Raw genomic sequence first — 20780 nt, 5'->3', positions numbered from 1 at the left:
CCTCCTGTAGATTGACGCACAGAAAAGACTCACCATCAAAGGTTGGAAGAACCCACCCCCACTTACATATGATAATAGTGATCAAGCTCTTATTTTGTGCCACACACTATTTTTAGCATTTTACATGCCTGATTATTCTTCATAATACTCTTATGAGCTGGCTGCAGTAATATCCCCATTTTACAGATGAGGAAACTGAGGCCCTGGTAGTACAGCTGGAAAGGGCTGATGGTGGCACCTGTGGCTCAGTGAATAGGGCGCTGGCCCCATATACTGAGGGTGGCGGGTTTGAACCCAGCCCCGGCCAAACTGCAACAAAAAATAGCCGGGCATTGTGGCAGGCACCTGTAGTCCCAGCTACTTGGAGGCTGAGGCAAGAGAATCGCCTAAGCCCAGGAGTTGGAGGTTGCTGTGAGCTGTGACGCCACAGTACTCTGCTGAGGGTGATAAAGTGAGACTCTGTCTCTAAAAAAAAAAAGAAAGAAAAGAAAGGGCTGATGCTACATTGGTCACCAGGAAACCCCTCTTGGCATTTTCCCATTGAGAGGGTGGGGGCACCAACGACTCACACACTTTAAGGAGGTGGGTATGACTTGTATACTGGTTGGCTTTAAAGCTATGGCCTGTGGCCAAAGATTTGGGGACAGGGTGCAATCTTGACTCCATAGATTCTAACCAGCTTCTGTACTGGGTGGGAAAACAGATTCCAGTCCTCTTCCTTTGCTGAAGCTGAGGCAACAAAGCACTGGTGCCAACCCAGATGACCACAGGACCCAGGCAGGTGGCACAGGTGAGGACCAAGGCAACTCATAGGCATGTGCCCCGTCCAAAGGCAGCCACTCCTCAGCTGGCAGCTGTTACATTATGATGTGGGCCCGGTGTGGCCAGATTTTACAAGAGAAGCTAGTAATGGCGATATTTATGTGACATATTTAAATGTTGTAAACAATTTCAAAACTAGTTTTTAAAAATGCCATTTTGTGAAACACCGCTGAGAGTCAGATCTGATGCCCAATTTGCACTCTTAGTTCCAGAACAAAGAAGCAGGACACCCAGAATTATTATACAATTCTGTATTTAGTGACTCGTTTACAGAACATGTTCCTTTTTTTTAAATTTTAAACAAAGTTCATCAATCTCTCATAGAAATGGTTTTGTGTGGGTTTTTTTCCCTTTTTCTTTTTTTTAAACCGTTATAGTACGTGAACCTGACAAAGTTGTTCACGGGCCTGCTAGCTTTAAGTACAACAGGATTTCTGTGTTCAAAAGACTATACTAAGTGCTTAATCAAATCCCGTCACACTAAAGCCAAATTTAGTTCTCTAGGAACTGGAGTCTGAGTGTAAGCCTGGATTCAATGTTGTGTTGGTTTAACCTGTAGAAAGTGGTGTGTTCTCACATGGTTGTCTTAATTATAACATGGTGGTGGCTAAAAGGAGATGTTTCATTTGTTCCAGATTTGATTACTCTGAAAATTGGTCACTGTTTCCTATTGTCAAAATATAAAAATACCTTCATCTGGATAAAAATGTGTACAGTGGAAAACTCTTCAATGCATAGCCTGGGTGTGTGGAATAGGAGATTTTCCTTCGGCGTTTGTTGTTTACTGTTTGGTGTGGAGACTGCAGCTTGGGCAGGTGCTTGAGAGTTGGGGTTTCTGGAACGGTCCTTATTTGTCCCCTTCTGCTTGCTGGGTTTTGCCCAAGTAGTTTCAAAATGCTCACTGCATCCTTGAAACCTCCATCAGCCATCTCTCCTCTTGGCATTGACTGGCACAGAGTATCTTTTTATCTTCAATGTGGGGAGTTACCCAATCATCCTCCCCATGAAGAGTTGGAAAAGGAAAAACAAAGGAGAGAGATTCAACAGCCATATGGTGGCTTGTTCCAACCAAATTGGGAACTCTTTCCCTAGAAGCCTTGCTAAGGATGACTATCCCTTGCTCCCTGTCAGGTCATGCTTTGGGAGCTGGGAGGGTGGACTTGGAGACTGGGCTACAGTGGACAAGCTGCCATGCACTTGGCCTTTCAGAGCTCTGCACAGACTTTGAGTTGCATGTGCCTTCCAGAGGCAGCACCTGGGTCAGCTTGAGAGAGGTGGAGCAGGGTCTTTTGATGAATCTACTTTTTGGCGCTGGTTGCTAAGCTTCAGTGTCTGTGGCATGACCAACACTGTCACTTTCAGAAAATGTAAGGACGGGAAATGGTGGCCATTGTCTTGTTGTGGAAAACCCACGCTCATACCAATAGGGAAACTTTCCGGGCTGTGGCTGTGATTCAGGCTGGGGAAAGGGATTATTCTTGCTCAAGCACCATTCTCCAAGCACCTGCCCCCAATGCCCAGCTTTCCAAAGGCTCTGGAAACACATCCTGTCTATAGTTGGACAGGATGGACGTCTGACCTTCATGGCCCACAGGTTTCTAACTAGAGGGAATGTAAGCAGTTTGTTCTGTACCATGCTACATCCGTATAAGATGGTCAGGCAACAGCCCACATCTCTACAACATTTACAACAGCACAGGACATTCTGTATTATCAGGGTTACAAAACAGACCACCAGAATGAAACACATCCTCAACGGCATCAAGGTTTTCGTTTAGAGTCTTTTGGACTTTCTCTTTTCAGCACGGTTTCTGGAAGGGCAGTAGCAATGCACTGTGTCTCACAGACAGAAGTGGAAAAAAAACCACGGTTCAAAGGTTATCTAAATTTTGGTCAGTCTTATAATGTTCTGTGATGGCTTTGAACAATTGTCTTCTTTTAATCTCATCTAGTGGCAAAAATGACACAACTTCAGTGTATACTTCGCAACAGTTGTGACAGCATCCTGATTTTATAACTCTCTGTAATATCAAAACAGCATCCGCTGGGAATAAATTCCAAAGGATCCTTTATTAAAATATCTAAAAGAGGTCTATAAATATTTATTTATTTTTCTAAAAGAGTTTGGAGTTTTCAGGTGAAAATGTGATATTTTGCTTCTGCCTCCTGCAGAGGGGTCAGGATAGAGAAGAAGGGGCAGGATTCCTGGAAATGGTACTTCCTGGGGCAGAGGGTGCTAAAAGAAGAGGCAATGATATTTGACCCGCCTGCTCACTCACAACTTCATAGAACTAGGATTACAACAAAAAACATAAATGGCATAACACTGCTGTCCACATTTTACGGTTGAGTTCTTCCCTCCCTCATCCCTTCCTGTCTGGAGAGTGAGAGGAGGAAGGTCATCAACACGGTATATCCCTTGCCCTTGCCTTCAGAACTCCCACTCCAGCGCCTCCTCCCGATTGGCAGCCCTCTCTAGTCGGTAGATGATGCTGTTCAGATTTGCCATCTTCTCATGTCGCCGCTGCAAGTTGGGGTTCACCTTAGTGCTGGGGTGCAAGGCCCCAGCTGTATCAGCAGTGGGGCTAGCACTCGGCACTTTGGCAGGGGGGGCGCCAGGTGGGGATGGGGAGATGGGGGCTGAGGAGGAGGGCACAGGTGACACAGACATCATGAGACCTGGTGAAGAGGCGGCTGAAGGTGAGTTCAGTGACACCTCCAGGCTGCAGCGTGAAGACTCTGAGGCTGACTTAAAACTTAGAGGGTCCAGGTAAAGCCGTTCTCTGGCCTTACTCTCCTGGGGGGGATGTGGTAAGGGGCAGTCTGGGATGGTTCCACCTGGAAGGAGGGGCCCTGGGGCCACTTTTAGGAGTCCATCATCACTACTGGGGTCTGGATGTTCCTCTTTCGGGGGACCTTGGCCTTCGTCAGGCTCCCCTAAGTCCTGGGGCTGGCTGCTTGCCTCCTCCTCGGTGATCTCCTCGGTCTGTTCCTGCTTGATCCTCACAGGGTCCTTGTCCTGGGTGGTCAGGGGTGTGCTGCTCTCCTCAGAGCCCTCCTGAAGCTCTAGTTCCTTCACAGTAGGCTTCTGGTCCTCAGCCTCAGAGTCAGGGCTCTGTGGGGTGGGGTCTGGGTGGGAGAGTCCTGGTGGTAGGATGCCAGGACCCCCACTTGGGTCGAGGTCTGGCTCATCCTGGGTCCCCTCCACCAACATCTCCCGGCGCATCCGGGACCTGAGGCAGAGATGGTGGTGAGCCTGTGGCTGGATAGGGGGTCCCACTAACCTCAGACCCCGATTTATTTTGTGACAACAACTCCCTGCTTCTTTCCTAGATTCTCAGCATTGCTCTGGCACTAAGGCACTAAGCCTCCTTACATGCACCATCTTATTAAGTCCTCTCAATAATTCTACAAGGTGGGTACGTTGTCCCCACTTCACAAGGAAACCAGGCCCGAAGATGTTAAGTGACTTGCCCCAAATCACACAGCTAGTAAATAGCAGGCTTAATCTCAGGGCTATTGGATTGTAAAGCTCATAGTTGAGACCTGTGCTGTCCAGCACACAAGCTACTGGCCACATGTGGTTCCTGAGCATGAAAATATGGCCAGTCCAAACTGAGATACGCTGTAAGAGTACAATACACACCAGATCTTATGCTTAATACAAAATAAAAATGCAGAAGATCTCAATAATATTTTTATATTGACATGTTGAAATAGTTATATGTGGATATATTGGGCTAAATAAAATGTACTATTATGATTAATTTTATGTTTCTTTTTATTTATTTTTTGATGTGGCTACTAAGAGATTTGTGTGGTTTATATTTTTAATGGACAGCACCCTTCTAGAACATTTCTCAAAGTCAAACCCTGATTTATTTTGTGGCAACAACTCCCTGCTTCTTTCCTAGATTTTCAGGCATCAGCCCAGATGGGGGAACTGAGGCATGGGAGTGACTTGCCCAGGTTGCTACGGCACGCAAGGGCACAGCTGGGACCAGAATGGCTTCAGTGGCCTCCCTGCTGTCAGAGGGAAACTTAGGCTCATCAATTATGTTTTAGAGCAGGATGAGCCAGGAATGGGTTGGACCCTATTAGATATTTTCGTATAGCCAATGAGGTCCAGAGATTTAAAGTGACTTGTCCAGGGTCACAGAGCTATAGCTCTGGTGCTATAGCTCTCTGCCCATTTGTGTTAATAACAAATTTTGTTTTATTAACCTGTCACACTAACAATTATAGTTACATATATAGTAATGGGTGCTTATCAAATGTTAGTCACTGGGCTAAACACTTTTATTTTATTTTTCATAATAACCTCATGAGGACATGCTTGTCTGATGTCTGTTAGTAAAGGAGACAAGGCTTAGAGAGGCACAGTGATTGCCCTGGCTACAGGGCCAGTGAGCAGTAGAGCTGGGCTCTGAAACCAGCAGTCTAGCTTGTCCTCTCCTGTACCTCCTGCCTCCTGGTCCAGGTGGCAGGGGGTCCCATCCCAGGATCCTGGGCCTGGAGAGATGGTGAGCGGTCACCTGGTCTACCCTCTTCTCTCAATCCTCAGTCCTTCCACATAGGCGGCCTTGCCCATCTTCCAGGGGATTTCTGCATCTCCCTTACCCACCTTCAGAAGGACCATGGGGACACCCTTGTAGTTTCCACTGAGGTGGGATGTAAATGGCTTTAGGATGGCTCAATGCCCAAAGATCCATTATTACAACTTTCAAACTATAGATCAAGTATAAATGTGAGGCTAATAGTCATTCACATCTTAGAATAAATCAGTCTTTTTCTTTTTTTTTTTTTGGCCGGGGCTGGGTTTGAACCCACCACCTCCGGCACATGGGACCGGCGCCCTACTCCTTGAGCCACAGGCGCCGCCCATCAGTCTTTTTCATTTCCTGATTCCTTAATCTAAAGCAGGGTATCCCTAATAATTTTTTCACAAAACTTCCTGTTGTCCACCTTTTCTAGAGCTCACTGGAGCTTATAATAAAATAGTAATATTATGAGTGATCTTTTTATAGTTCATAAGCATGATGATTGGATTTTCATGCACATGTGTGACATGTGCTTCCTTCAAATCTTATTATGACATCTGACATCAGCGTATTACCTGTCTGACATGAAAAAAAATATATAATAATATGAGTACCTGCAGGTCTGTAAGAAATGCTAAGGGCAGGGACTGTGTCTTGTTCTCTGTGGTACCTGGTACAGAGTAGACAGACGCTCAAAAAACATTTACTAAGTGAAATAATGTTTTCTATAATTATAACTTTTTTTTTTTTTTTTTTTGTAGAGACAGAGTCTTACTTTATGGCCCTCGGTAGAGTGTGCTGTGGCCTCACACAGCTCACAGCAACCTCCAACTCCTGGGCTTAAGCGATTCTCTTGCCTCAGCCTCCCGAGTAGCTGGGACTACAGGCGCCCGCCACAACGCCCGGCTATTTTTTGGTTGCAGTTTGGCTGGGGCCGGGTTTGAACCCGTCACCCTCGGTATATGGGGCCGGCGCCTTACCAACTGAGCCACAGGCGCCGCCCTAATTATAACTTTTTTAAAAAATTACTTTTTTGGGACAGAGTCTTGCGCTGTTATCCAGGCTAGAGTGCCTCAAACTTTTAGCCTCCCAAATAGCTGGGACTACAGATGTGCACCACTATGCATAGCTAATTATTCTTTTTTTAGTAGAGAAGGGGTCTTGCTTTGGTCAGGCTGGTCTTGAATTCCTGATGACAAGTGATCCTCCCTCTTCAGTCTCCTGGAATACTAGGATAACAGTTGTGAGCCACTAAGCCCAGCCATCTAATTATAACTCTTGGAGAGTAGTTTCTTTTGAGAGTGGCATTCTCTCTGCTTCTTGGTGAACTCCTATTCATCCTTCAAAACCCAACTCAAATGCCACCTCAGTAAAGTCTTCCTCAGGCGGAATTCCCTTTTCCCTTCTCCCCTCGTTCCTTCTTGTTTTATAGGATCTATTAGGTTATAATGAAATGATCTGGTTCATGATTTTAAGTTCCTCAAGGGCAGTGATGATGGCTTTGAACCTCTGTATCTCCAGACCCTAGCTCACTATGTCTACATTAGAAATATTTGTTGAATAAATATGTGGGTTAGGCCGGGCATGGTGGCTCACGCCTGTAGTCCCAGCACTGTGGGAGGCCGAGGCGGGTGGATTGCCTGAGCTCAGAGGTTCGAGAACAGTATGACCAGCAGTGAGCCAGAGCAAGACCCCGTCTCTACTAACAACATCAAAAATAGCCAGCACAGCCAGAGGAAGAAGAAAATCAACAAAAGGAGTACTTCAAACAAAGAAGAATGAACAAGCACATTGAAATTAAAAAAAAAAAAAAGTGGGTTAATAATGGAGTGCTCAGTACCTATATAGAATTAGAAAGAAAATATCCCCATGACCCTCAGGAAGGGAAAGACGTAAGAAGACTTCAAGGACTTATGTCATTGGCTGTTTGGCAGGCTCTGTTCTGATAGTAAGTCATATTTTACATATTACACCCCAAATTATTTCATTTGGTCCACAATCAAGTATTGTGGGATAGGTATTAGGTGTCTCCTTTGTAGAACAAGCGTGGGACTCAGAGAAGTAAAATGACTTGCCTGAGGCCATGCAGTCGAGGTGGGACTTGAACTTGAGTCTGTGTGATGTCAATACCCAGACTGAGCAGAAAGGAGATTTTGGATATGCCACTCCACCAATCTCCTTTTCCCCTTCTCTCCCTTGGGGATCAAGGGACCTTCTCTCTGCCCCTGGAATGGGTGGGTGGACTCTCCTCTCTGGCACAGAGACATTTCTTGCTCAGAAAGCTTGGCGAGGGAGGAGGAACCTCAGAGATGGACCCTGTGATTCTCCTGTCAGACCTTCTGCACAGGAATCTCCTCAGCTGGCCCTTAGGAAGCACTCCGCAGAGCCAGCCCTTGGACTAAACTCCTAGGAAGTCCTGCCAACTAGACATGGGATGCGGGAACAGCCACAGGAACAGGCAGCCACGGAGGCAGAATCACCCACTGCTTGAGGTAGGTGGAGCCTGAGGGTGGGGGGTGGGGCTTCACCTTCTCCAGTCTGAGACTCAGTGGGTAATCAGGGCTGCTTGGGCCTGTGCCCCCAAACCATTCATTCCCCACCCCTTCTTAGAGACAGACTCAGGGTAAGCTGGGTGGAACATAAATAAAACACGTAACTGTAATAACATCAACACCTACCGTGCACTATGTTCCAGGTATTTTACATATACATGTTAGATCCTTAAGTACTCTGGACAACTCTAAGAAGTACATCCTGTTATTGCCCCCATTTTATAGGTCAAAAGACAGGCTCAAGGAAGTGAAGTAACTTGCCCAGGGTCTGACAGATGGATGTGATGGGGCGCTGGGATTCACTCCAGGCTAGCCTGTGTTCTAACCCTAATCCACACCTATGACTTGGTGTCCTGTTTCCCCAGAGGAAGTGCTGGGCTCCCTCAGGCCCTGGGGTGGGGAAGGGGTCCAGCCAAAACTCTGCCCACCCCCCACCTATGGTGCTCCCTGGGGTCCCACCTGTAGTTGTGGAACCAATTGATGACGGTGTTGGTCTTGAGGTTAAGCTGGAAGGATAAGAGCTCGATGGTCTGCTGGGAGGGGTAGGGTTCCAGCTGGTAGGCCTTCCTCAGTGCCTCCTTCTCCTCAGGCGCCAGCACCACCCGTGGCTTCTTGATTTGCAGGAGGCTCAGGTCTTGTGGCTGCAGACAGGGGCTAGGGCACTCGGAACGGGTGGCTGGGGACTCACTGTCCGAGCCGGTGCTGATGAGGCCATAGCGGCGTTTCAGGTAGGCTGGGACAGGGAGGCAGGAAGGGCTGAGAGTGGGCCACCACCACCAGTCTTGGCCCTGCCCATGCCCCAATCTTAGGAACCTGCTCCTCCCGCTGATTGAAATGACCCATTAACTGTGCAATACCATCTGGACCCCCAAATCATGAAGGTGTGAAAAAAGTCCACATGACAATGAAAAGAGTTATTAGGGACTTAATTCTCACAGCAATGCTCTATGATGAACACTATTGACTTTTCTTTTCTTTTTTTTTTTTTTTGTAGAGACAGAGTCTCACTTTATGGCCCTCGGTAGAGTGCCGTGGCCTCACACAGCTCACAGCAACTTCCAACTCCTGGGCTTAAGCGATTCTCTTGCCTCAGCCTCCCGAGCAGCTGGGACTATAGGCGCCCGCCACAACGCCTGGCTATTTTTTGGTTGCAGTTTGGCCGGGGCCGGGTTTGAACCCGCCACCCTCGGTATATGGGGCCGGCGCCCTACTGACTGAGCCACAGGCGCCGCCCTTGACTTTTATTTTCAGATGAAAGAGGGGGTGGCATAACTTGCCCAAGGTCACATGGCCAGGCAGCAGCAGGCCAGTTCTGAACTGCAGAGTTGCCTGATGACAGTGGCCCAGCCATGGCCCACCATGTGCTCCTCAAAGTCTGGCTTGCTCTTGGGTTCTCACATGCACTACCTTCATGCCCTACATGACGACTTCAACTATTCCTATCTCCCAACTGGGCTTTGGGGCTTTTTAAGATATAAGAATCCCTTATCCACAGTATGAGATTTCTTGGGTGCATAGCAGGTGTTCAATGCTGGCTCATTTTATCAGGACATAAGATAATGTTAACAAATATGACAATTTGCAATTTCCTCGCCCACCCCTACAAGTGAGGGATCTTGTTTGCTGGGTCAGGTCTGTCCTTTATTGTTTAGAATATGCATAATGAGCAAAGGGTGAGCTATATAACAGGAAGTGAAGAGAGAGTGGGGTGGAGAGTCAGTCTTTGGGGAAACATGCAGTTGAGCTTGGCAGAAGACTTTGGAATAGCAATGGGTGTGTGGAAGGATACCAAGAGAGATGGGTATTGTATTTTCATGAGAGATAGTCAATATTTCAATTGCTCTCAATTACAGTGTTCATCTAGATTAATTACTCCATGTAGTCACATACCAGGCAGAGACTGGACCATTGGGGCCCAGGGTTTATTTGGGTTTCAACTAGATATGGTTCTTTTTTTTTGAGACAGAGTCTCACTTTGTTCCCCTTGGTATAGTGCTGTGGCATCACAGCTCACAGCAACCTCAAACTCTTGGGCTTAAGCGATTCTCTTGCCTCAGCCTCCCAAGCAGCTGGGACTACAGGCACCTGCTACAACACCTGGCTATTTTTAGAGACAAGGTCTCGCTCTGGCTCAGGCTGGTCTTGAACCTATGACCTCAGGCAGTCCACCCACCTCAGCCTCCCAGAGTGCTAGGATTACAGGAGTGAGCCACTGTGCCTGCCCCCTAGATATGATTCTAAGAAGAAAATCTGAGGACAGACCCACAGCTGGTGCTGGGGCCCATCCCCCACCCAAGTCTTACCTTTCTTCTCCAGCTTCTTCATGTCCCTCAGCTTTTCTACATTATGGGGGTCATTGAGCCACAGCTGCATTCGGACAAAGGGCTCCCGCCCCTTCAGGCTCAGCTTGTGCCAGGGTTTAGGACGGGACAGCAGGTCAGACACAGAGCCCTGTGTCAGGCCTAGGATGCTCTCCCCAAACAGCCGCTGACCTGGGGGTAGGGGAGGAGGGCATCCTGTTAACCCGGGCTGGGGAGAGAAACCTGCTCCCAGGAGAGACAAGGAATAGGCCAGAAGACAGGGGAGGCCCCAGGGGCCATCTCCACAAACTCAGTAGGGAAGGCCAGGGACACGGGGGAATCCACGCCCAGTGTGAATTTGAAGTGCACTTGTCTGCCAAAGAGATTTTGGGGGTAGGATTAGACAGTGGCCAACAAAAGTATTTTTTTTCAACTTAAGAGGCTCTTCACTCCTAGGGGATCACTGAAATCACCTGTAAGCTTCATACAAATTTGTATCACCATGTTAGAGAATAATTTGACAGATTCTATCACAATTTTTTGTATTTTATTATATATATATTTTTGAGACAGAATCTCACTTTGTTGCCCCCAGTAGAGTGCTGTGACGTCATAGCTCACAGCAACCTCTAACTCTTGGGCTCAAGCAATTCTCTTGCCTCAGCCTCCTGAGTAGCTGGGACTACAGGCACCTGCCATGACGCCCAGCTGTTTTTAGAGATGGGGTCTTGCTCTAGCTCAGGCTGGTCTTGAACTTGTGAGCTCAGGCAATCTGCCTGCCTCAGCCCCCCAAGTGCTGGGATTACAGGCACGAGCCACCATGCCCGGCCTTAGTGTTCATTTTTCAAAATCTAGTTGTGATACAATATTTGTATAATTTCACCTATATAGAAAAAAGAAGAGAAGAAATTAGGTGTATATATATTCTTGTATACATTCAGAAAGTGCCAAAGATACATTAAAACTGGAATGTGACTAAGAGGTGGGAGAGGTTTAGTTTTTTTCCTTCTTTTGTACTATTTGGTATTTTCAAACAGTGAATATGTCATTTTTTTTTTTTTTTTTGTAGAGACAGAGTCTCACTTTATGGCCCTCGGTAGAGTGCCGTGGCCTCACACAGCTCACAGCAACCTCCAAATCCTTGGGCTTAGGCGATTCTCTTGCCTCAGCCTCCCGTGTAGCTGGGACTACAGGCGCCCGCCACAACGCCCGGCTATTTTTTGGTTGCAGTTTGGCCGGGGCCAGGTTTGAAGCCGCCACCCTCGGTATATGGGGCCGGCGCCCTACCGACTGAGCCACCGGTGCCGCCCAAATATGTCATATTTTTATAATAGAAATTATAGTGATAAATTTGGGGTTTGCATGCATCCTTCTGGGAAGGGGATACATAACCTGCAGCTTAGAGTTAGGGGAGTTTGTGATCCACAAGGGGAAAGAGCCCTAGAACATATTACTCTGCTAAGCCCCCAGAGGGAAGGACTTCAGTACTGGCTAAGGAATGTGTTGGCGTCTCAGTGACTGGGATTCTCTAAGTCCAGCTGGAAGTTAGTTTTGAGAGCTCTGGACTGAGAATTCCAGGTCTTATCAGATCTACATTTACCTTTTTGTCCCATCCCAGACCTTGCTCACAGCCAAATGCTCATACCAGGTCCTGGATGTCCCAGGCTGATCAGCATCTTCAGGGTGAGCTGAGGTGTCCTGGGACCACACTGTAAGAATATTTTTTTTTTTTTTGAGTCTCAATACATTGCCCTCAGTAGAGTGCCGTAGTGTCACAGCTCACAGCAAGCTCAAACTCTTGGGTTTAAGCGATTCTCTTGCCTCAGCCTCCCAAGTAGCTGGGACCACAGTTGCCTGCCATAATGCCTGGCTATTGCTTGTTGCAGCTGTCATTGTTGTTTAGCTGGCCTGGGCTGGATTCAAACCCGCCAGCCTTGGTGTATGTGGCTGACCTGTAACCACTGTGCTACGGGTGCTGAGCCGCAAGGGACTTTTTCAAAGCAAGTAGGAACCAACCAAGGTGGGAGGCAGCCTTTCTGATTCCTGCCCCTCCATACCTAGGTTGTTGTCTGTGAGGACCTCCTTGACCCTCTTGGTGATAGAGTACGTGTCCAGCTCAGGGGACATGGCCACAATCTCCTGGATGCCCCCTGTAGTCTGGCTGCCTGAGAACATCTTCCCGCCTAGTGAGGAACTGGAACGGCCCTCTGGCTGCTGGTTCTCCTTGCTGCTTTCCAGGGATAGGCTCAAGGGCTCCTGGGAGCTCTTCTCCGGCTCTGTGGGGCTGGGGGGTGGAGATGGCGAGGATCTCGGTTCCATAGGGCTGGCTGTGGGCCACGAGAGGAAGAGAAGGAGGTTACTGCAACCTGCTGTGGACTCACACAGTTTGGCAAAACTTATGACAGCCAACCCTAGGCCAGGGAGAGGACTCCACAGATAATGTGGTCCACATGTTCAGCCCACCTCCATCTTTTGAGGCATCAGCCGCTCAGGGGCTTCCCAGTGGGAGGTGAACAAACCCACCAGGGCAGGGGATATGCCCGGGGTGCTGCCTCAAACTAGGAGGAAAGTATGGTGAGGGCAGTCTAGGAACCCCTGCACTGGCTAGTTCTAATCCAAGCAAATTAGAAAATGGTGCCTCTTTCTTTTCTTTTTTTTTTTTTTTTTTAATTTTTGGGGATTCACTGAGGGTACAAGAAACCAGGTTACACTGATTGCATTTGTTAGGTAAAATCCCTCTTATAATTGTGTCTTGCCCCCAAAAGGTGTGTCCCACAGCAAGACCCCCACCCCTTCCCTCCTTCCTTCTCTCTGCTCTTCCTTTCCCTCACCCACCTCCCTCCTTCTCTCTCCTTCCCCCACCCTCCATCGTGTACTAGGTCCTTCACTGTCCTCATATCAAGATTGAATACATAGGATTCATGCTTCTCCATTCTCATGATGCAGCCTTTGTATACGCCAACAACAGCCAACATGAGAGGCTAATTAAGGACACAACTCCCTACACTATAGCTTTAAAGAAAATGATGCCTCTTTCTTAAGGCATTCAACTGCCACCTGCTGGAAATTTGTTAAAACAACCATAAAACCTTAGGCCAGCTGAAGGGAAGGGAGCAGAGGCTTTGCTTCCAGAAGGGACAACCTGAGCCCAGGCTATCTGCTTTCCTTCCCTGTATTAGTGTTAGGCATTAGGTGAGTGGATCACTCTGATCAGGCCACTCCCATGCTCCAGAATTGTTAATGGCTCCCCATTCCCTCAAGAAAATGCACTAGAAATGTCTTTTCTCAGCCTGGTATTAAGGCTCTGGAGTCTCTTGTCCCTGTCCAGCCCATAGCCCTAGAGCAGCAAAGAATGCCCTTCATCGCCCTTTCCAAACATCCTAACCTCTCTTAAGCCTGTGTCTTTGCTCTGACTGGTCTTGACACCTGAAGGCCTTCCTTCTAACCTTGAACTCCTATGCATCCTTCAAGACCCAGTTGCAATTATCTCTTCCCTGAAGGACACATTGGGGTCTAACAGCACTTTGACACAGCATCACACTTTACTCTAATTCCTTGCTTGGGCCAGATTTCTTCCTTATCAGATGACAACAATGACGATGATAATAAAGCTTCCTTTTATTGAACACTTACTACATGCCCAGCGGAGTGTTATGTGCTTTATGCGTATGATCTAAAGCACCCCTCATAACACCTCTAAGAGGAAAGTGCTGCCATCTCATTTTATAGACGAGGAAACCAAGGTTCAGAGAGGCTAGGCAATGTGTCTAAGGTCACATAGCCACTAGTAACAAAGCCAGGACTTAAGCTCAAGTCAGCTTATGCCCAATACTCATCTACCAATTATGAGCCCCTCATAAGACAAGGACCTCAAAGATGACCATGTGTTAGTTACGAGTGAGTCCCGGTGACCTGGGGAGGCAGGAGGTGCTGGGCAGATGCCCGTCAAAAGAGTAAATCTCAGCCAGGACCCGAGTACCCCAAAAAGTTCCAAGGTGAAGCCCCAAAGTTCTGAGTAGTAGCATCACAGCCTGTGTGACTTGGCTGCCCATGTCTGGGGTCTCCAGAACTCTACTGTCCCCCACCCCTGCCCCAGTTGGGGCTGATCCTATCCATGCAGGTGGCATCTGTGTTATGCTGGAGCTGATGAGGACACGCTCTACCCTCAGAGAGGCAGAGCTGGTGGAAAGAGCCAGCCTGGGAAAGTGAGAGGCTGTTTTGTGCCTCTGGGAATTGAGGGTCTCTGAAGGTATCTGCTTCTTGGAAAACCATCCATACCCAACTCCCCACCTAAATAGTCAGGTTTCTATATGGAGATACACCCAGAGAGGGGGAAGGAAACCACCAAGGCTGCGCTGTACCCCTACTCCCCAGTTGGCAGTTGGCAAACTGCCAACCTCCCTGGCTACTCTTTCAGAATGGCTTTTTTTTTTTTTTTTGTGTGTGGTTTTTTGGCCGGGGCTGGGTTTGAACCCGCCACCTCCGGCATATGGGACCAGCGCCCTACTCCGTGAGCCACAGGTGCCGCCCCAGAATGGCTTTTGATAAAACAGTGGAAAGATTCAGAAATCATCTCTTTTGGGGGAGGAACACTAATTACAGGGCTGGCAGGTCACATGTGACCCACCACTGGGCTGGAGTGGGAGGTGATGACAGGGAGAGGCTGGGTCCATTTCCCCAGGGGATCAGGCTGGGGGCAGCAAGGGGAGAAAGCAGGGTGACCAGCTAGTCCCAGTTTTCCAGGACTCTCCTGGTTTTAGTGCAGTGTCTCAGGTGCTGGAAACCCCTCTGTCCACGGCAAACTGGATGGGTAGTCATGGGGGACAGAGACAGAGGGAAAGGGATGGAAAGAGAGAGAGGGACAGGGAGAGACAGAGTGAGCAGGGTTTCGAGAAAGACAATGATAGAGGGAAAGCGGGTCAGAGAGAGAAAGAGAGAAGTAAGATGGAGAGAGAGATGGGGGACGGGAAATGGAGGGAGATGGAAGAGAAAAGGACCCTGTAGGGACAGGGCTTCCTCAACTGCTACAGAATTCTGAGAAGCCTGAGACAGAAGTGTGTGGAATATTGATGCCAACCTTTGTATGCATTGGCAATGAGGCTGTTAATGCCACCAGGTTCAGGGCAGGCACCTGGCAAGGAGGGAGGGCACACTTTATAACCCTCCCCTGTATCCAGGTCATCTCTGGCTCTCTGGGTATTTCCAGTGCCCCAATGGCTAGTGCGGAGCAAAGAAGGACTAGGAGAAGTCCAGACACCGATCCACAGTCTGATCCTGTGAGGCCTTGTAGATGATGGATCCACTTTGCTGCCTCCAGGACCAGTGGCTGTGGATGAGCAGAGGCTGTGAGGGTGGGTCAGCCATTCTGTCCCTGGGATGTTAGCTCCATGCCCTGGCTTCCCATTCTGTAGGACAGCAAGCGTCTAGCTTCCCCTCTACCCCTATCCCTCCCCAAACTGTGTATGATCCTGCCTCAGCCTGTGCTTGCGCTATTCCTTCTATGAGGAACACTATTCCTGATCTTTCTGGCTTAGTTTATCCTATCTGTGCTCAAATCCTTCCTTAATAATGAAATCTTAAAAAACCCAAACAGTGGTTGGACACAGTGGCTCATGGCTGTAATCCTAGCACTCTGGGAGGCTGAGGTGGGTGGATTGCTTGAGCTCAGGAGTTCAAGACCAGCCTGAGCAAGAGTGAGATGTCATCTCTACTAAAAACAGAAAAAATAGGGCGGCGCCTGTGGCTCAGTCAGTAAGGCGCCGGCCCCATATACCAAGGGTGGCGGGTTCAAACCCGGCCCTGGCCAAACTGCAACCAAAAAACAGCTGGGCTTTGTGGCGGGTGCCTGTAGTCCCAGCTACTCGGGAGGCTGAGGCAAAAGAATCGCTTAAGCCCAGGAGTTGGAGGTTGCTGTGAGCTGTGTGAGGCCACGGCACTCTACCGAGGGCCATAAAGTGAGACTCTGTCTCTACAAAAAAAAAACAAAAAACAGAAAAAATAGCCAGGCATTGCGGCAGGTATCTGTAGTACCAGCTACTTGGGAGGCTGAAGCAAGAGGATCACTCGAACCCAGGATTTTGAGGTTGCTGTGAGCTATGACACGATGGCACTCTAGCTAGGTAGACAGAGTGAGACTCTGTCTCAGAAAAACAAAAACAAACCCAAACAATTAGACTTTGGGGAAATGCAAATAAAAATTATAGTGAGATATCACTTCACATCCCCTATGATGGTTATCATTAAGAAATGGAAAATAACCAGTGTTGGTGAAGAAATGGGGGAACTTTCTCAGTAAACACAGAATTACCATGTGACCTGGCAGTTGTTGCCCCAAGGAACTGAAAACAGGTATTCAAACAAAAACATGCATGTGGCTGACTGTTCACAGGAGCATTATTCAAAATAGCTCAGAGAGGGTCTGTCTATGCAATGGAATATTATTTAGCCATAAAAAGGAATGACATTTGGACACATGCTACAACCTAGATGAAGCCTGAAAACATGCTAAGTGAGAGAAGCTGGACACAAAAGGCCACTTGTAAGAAATGTCAGAATAAGTAAATCCACAGAGACAGGAAGGAGATTTGGAGGTGCCAGGGACTGGGGGACAGAGGATGGGAAATAGCTGCTTAATGGGCCAGGGGTTTCTTTTCTGGGGTGATCAGGCTATTCTGGAATTAGACAGAAGTGATGGTTGCACAGTGTAGTGTATATATTAAATGCCACTGAATTGCATACTCTAACAATGGCTAAAAGGGTATATTTCATGATAGGAGAATTTTAGCACAAGAACAAAATTAATTAAGGTACAGCACAAAAAGAAAGGACAAAAAAGCCCCCACAGAGGGGAAGGGGCACCCATGCACTCACCCTGGGTGGTGCGGGGCTGCTGCCCCACTGCCTGGCCCACCGCCTGCCCCAGCTGGTCCGACAGCCACAACTGCATGCGGATGAAGGGCTCGCGCCCCTTCTGCGTCAGCTTGCTCCATGGCTTTGGCCGGGACAGCATGTCGCTCACGCTGCCCTGTGACAGGCCCAACACCTGTGGACAGTAGGAGTGGGCTGGGTAGGTGAGCCAGCCCCTGGCACCCTGGGTTGGTTCTCCCTGCCCTTCCTGGTGAGGGCAGGCTGCCTTTGTTTGACCTTCGTCCCCCCCAGTACCTGCTGTGAGCCTGTGCTGTGTCCCTATGTCCAGCACCCTTCCTGACACCCAGATAAGTAAAAATCTTTCTTGGCCTTTGAGAGCTCTCAAGTGTCCCTTCCTCCAGGAAGCCTTCTGTGCCTCCTCCGAGCCTGCCTGGCCCTTTGCCTGTTCCTCTGCTAAGGGTGACAGTGAAAACCAAAGCTGCAGGAGCACCAACCCACCAGGACACCCTCGGGACACTGGCTGGGCTGAAACCCCAGGAGGAGTGGAGGGCCCTTGGGAGGGAACAGGTGAAGGGCTTTTCACTGTAACCACTATAGACCTGCAGGCAGTTCTGCAGTGGCCCCTCCTTCCCCTGGGGCCCAGGCAACTGGATGCAGGACACAGGGCCTGGGTGCCTGCTTGGGATGGGATCCTGCTTGTCCCTGTTCCCGCACCCACTCCTCCACCCGCACCTTCTCCCCAAAGATCCGCTGGCAGATGCCATTCTTGGCTAGCTTCTCCTTGACTTGGCGGGTCAGCTCCAGAGTGTCCACCTCACGGTACATGTACAGCTCGTACTGCTCCGGGGTCAGGGGTGGCACGGTGGGCTTCAGGGTGCGCGGCACATAGGCTGGGTAGTAGGCCAGCCGCCCGCTGCCTGCCTCCGGGATGCTGCCCTCAGCCTTGGGTTCACCCCCCCTTGGGGACTCCTCCTCGCACCCTGCTGCCTCATCTTCAGTGGTTGCTTGAGCCTCGTCCCCACGGGGCCAAGCCCGCCCGTTGGGCTGGCCGGAGTAGCTGGAGGAGGACGAGGACAGAGAGGGTGACACTGAGTTGTAGGGGCGACTGAGCAGGCCGCGGTCTGATGCCCAGTGTTGGTCAAAGTAGCCGGCGTCACCAATCTCGGACTTCACCTTGCGGATGATGCTCTGCACAAAGGCGGCCGGAGACAGGACCGTAAGGGGTGTCTGTGCTGCAGCCCCTACTCCGCTGCTACTGTCCTCCTGTTTGACATAGGCTGGGGCCCCGTTCTGGCTCACGCCTGCCACTGAGGGCCTCTCTGGGGGTGAGGGAGGCACCGAGCGGCCCCGGGGACCCGCCTCCATCTCCAGCAGAGCTTGCTGCTGTGCTTGCATCTCGCGGCGCGCCTGCTCCAGAATGTTCTTGATGGCATCTTCTGAGGTGCTGGCAGAGGCTGTCCCGTTCGTGATGCTCAATGGGGCCGTCAAGTTCTTGGGCTCACCTGTGGGGAGGATGACAGGACCCCAGAGAGCCACTGTCAGGGCTCTACAGGAGGGACAAAAATGTTCCTGAAAAATGGTCAGGCAGCCTCTGTCTCCAATGACTGGGGATTGGTTAAGTGAATTATGATGCACCTGGGTGGCAGAATATTAGTCAGTCACCAACAATCAGGTGCAGTGAGATTTTAGCATGTGTGGACTAAGTGCATATGGGGATGCTGAAACATAAACAGATGTGGCTTTTACATACACTGAGATCTAACTGTGCACATGTCCAAAGACAAGGAAGCCACTACTGCAGGTAAAAGAGCCCTCTTCACTTCTTTTTTTTTTTTTTTTTTTTTTTTTGAGACAGAGCCTCAAGCTGTCTCCCTGGGTAGAGTGCCTTGGCATCACAGCTCACAGCAACCTCCAACTCCTGGGCTCAAGTGATTCTCCTGCCTCAGCCTCCCAAGTAGCTGGGACTACAGGTGCCCGCCACAACGCCTGGCTATTTTTTGGTTGCAGCCGTCATTGTTGTTTGGCGGGCCCAGGCTGGATTCGAACCCGCCAGCTCAGGTGTATGTGGCTAGCACCTTAGCCACTTGAGCCACAGGCGCCGAGTCCCTCTTCACTTATTCTAACAGCAACATCATGGCATGAACCCAAATGCCCAGGAACAGGAGATCGGAGAGTAAACAGTGCTATGGCCACACAGTGGAATACCGTGCAGCACTAAAAAGCACATCCTCATGCAAACCCATAAATGAATCCCCTTAGAGATGGGGTCTCACTATGTTGCACAGGCTGGAGTGTAGTGGCCATTCACAGGCTTGATCACAGCACACTGCAGCCTTGAACTCCTGGGCTTTCACTTCAGCCTCCAGAGTAGCTAGGACAATATGTGTGTGCCAGCATGCCTTCTGCATAACTTTTAAAAAAAAATTTGTCAATAGATTTAGGGGGTACAAGTTTTTTTTTTTGAGACAGTCTCACTATGCCACCCTTGGTAGAGTGCCATGGCGTCACAGCTCACAGCAACCTCAAACTCATGGGCTTAAGTTATTCTCTTGCCTCAGCTTCCCAAGTAACTGGGACTACAGGCATTCACCACAATGCCCGGCTATTTTTTGTTGTTGTTGTTGTTGTTATTGTTCTTTAGCTGGTTCGGGCTGGGTTCAAACTCGCCAGCCTCAGTGTATGTGGCCAGTGCCCTACCCACTGAGCTACGGGCACCACTGTACAAGTGGTTTTTTATTATATGGATGAATTGTATGGTGTGTATAGTGGTGAAGTTGGAACTTTTAGTGCACCTGTCACTGGAAGAGTGTACCATGTGCCTGATAGATAATTTTGATCCCTCACCCCCACCCCCAACCTCTGCATGAATCTTAACAACATACTATTGAGTGAAAAATGCAATTCCTAGAAGACAACACACAATATAACACACAGTAGCACCTCTGTAAATTGATCACTCAAGGGACTATAACAAACTGGTCAACATAAGGAACGAGGCCTACTGTACTGATACGTACATGTGGTTCATGTCTGATCTGTGTAAATTAGGTCAACCTAAGGGAGTGGTCAATGTAGGAGGTGGTCAGCTACAGAGTTCTACTGTATATTCCTTCCATCCTTCCTTCTCCCCCCTCCACTTCCCTTCTTTTTTGAGGCAGAGTCTCACTTTGTCACCTTTGGTAGAGTGCCATGGTGTCATAGCTCACAGCAACCTCAAACTCTTGGGCTCAAGCAATTTTCTTGTCTTAGTGCCCCAAATAGCTGGGACTATAGGTGCCTGCCACAATGCCTGGCTATTTTTAAGACACAGGGGTCTCACTCAAACTCCTGACCTCAAGCAATCCACCTGCCTTGGCCTCCCAGAGTGCTAAGATTACAGGCGTGAGCCACCGCACCCAGCCTAACTATATTTCCTCTTTTTTTTTTGAGTTGGGGTCTTGCTCTGTTGCCTAGGGTAGAGTGCCGTGGCCCAGTAATTGCTCACTGCAGCTTTTAACTGCTGGGCTCAAGCGATCCTCCTGACTCAGCCAACATGTCTTCTATAAAGCTCTAAAGCAAGCCAACAAAACCAGTATGTCATTTAGTGAAAAATCTTTTTTACAAATGGCAAGCACAAATGAATAAAATAATAATAATTTAGGATAAAAGGTATCTCTGTGAGAGAAGGCAGGGGTGGGATGGGGGAGGGAAATGCCAGA

General features: G+C 49.0%; 1 protein-coding gene and 1 pseudogene across 6 annotated transcripts in view; one reads left to right on the top strand and one right to left on the bottom strand.

The window, feature by feature from the left end:
• Nucleotides 1–1058: 1058 nt before the first annotated feature.
• Nucleotides 1059–20780, bottom strand: part of CUX2 (cut like homeobox 2) — a 254962-nt gene continuing 235240 nt past the window's right edge. For all 6 annotated transcript variants that reach the window (XM_053590221.1, XM_053590222.1, XM_053590223.1 and 3 more), the window contains 6 exons: nucleotides 17815–18584; nucleotides 17086–17257; nucleotides 12273–12542; nucleotides 10219–10407; nucleotides 8375–8648; nucleotides 1059–4055 (listed from right to left, as the gene is read on the bottom strand). In XM_053590221.1, the coding sequence (XP_053446196.1) occupies nucleotides 3254–4055; nucleotides 8375–8648; nucleotides 10219–10407; nucleotides 12273–12542; nucleotides 17086–17257; nucleotides 17815–18584 (2477 nt within the window). In that variant the 3' untranslated portion in view covers nucleotides 1059–3253. The remainder of the gene's footprint in view (nucleotides 4056–8374; nucleotides 8649–10218; nucleotides 10408–12272; nucleotides 12543–17085; nucleotides 17258–17814; nucleotides 18585–20780) is intronic.
• LOC128585290 (uncharacterized) lies at nucleotides 5838–5948 on the top strand (annotated as a pseudogene).

Source organism: Nycticebus coucang, chromosome 4 (genome assembly GCF_027406575.1).
Source record: "Nycticebus coucang isolate mNycCou1 chromosome 4, mNycCou1.pri, whole genome shotgun sequence".
NCBI lineage: Eukaryota > Metazoa > Chordata > Mammalia > Primates > Lorisidae > Nycticebus > Nycticebus coucang.
The sequence above is the reverse complement of the archived record's forward strand: the minus strand, read 5'-3'. Positions and strand labels throughout refer to the sequence as shown.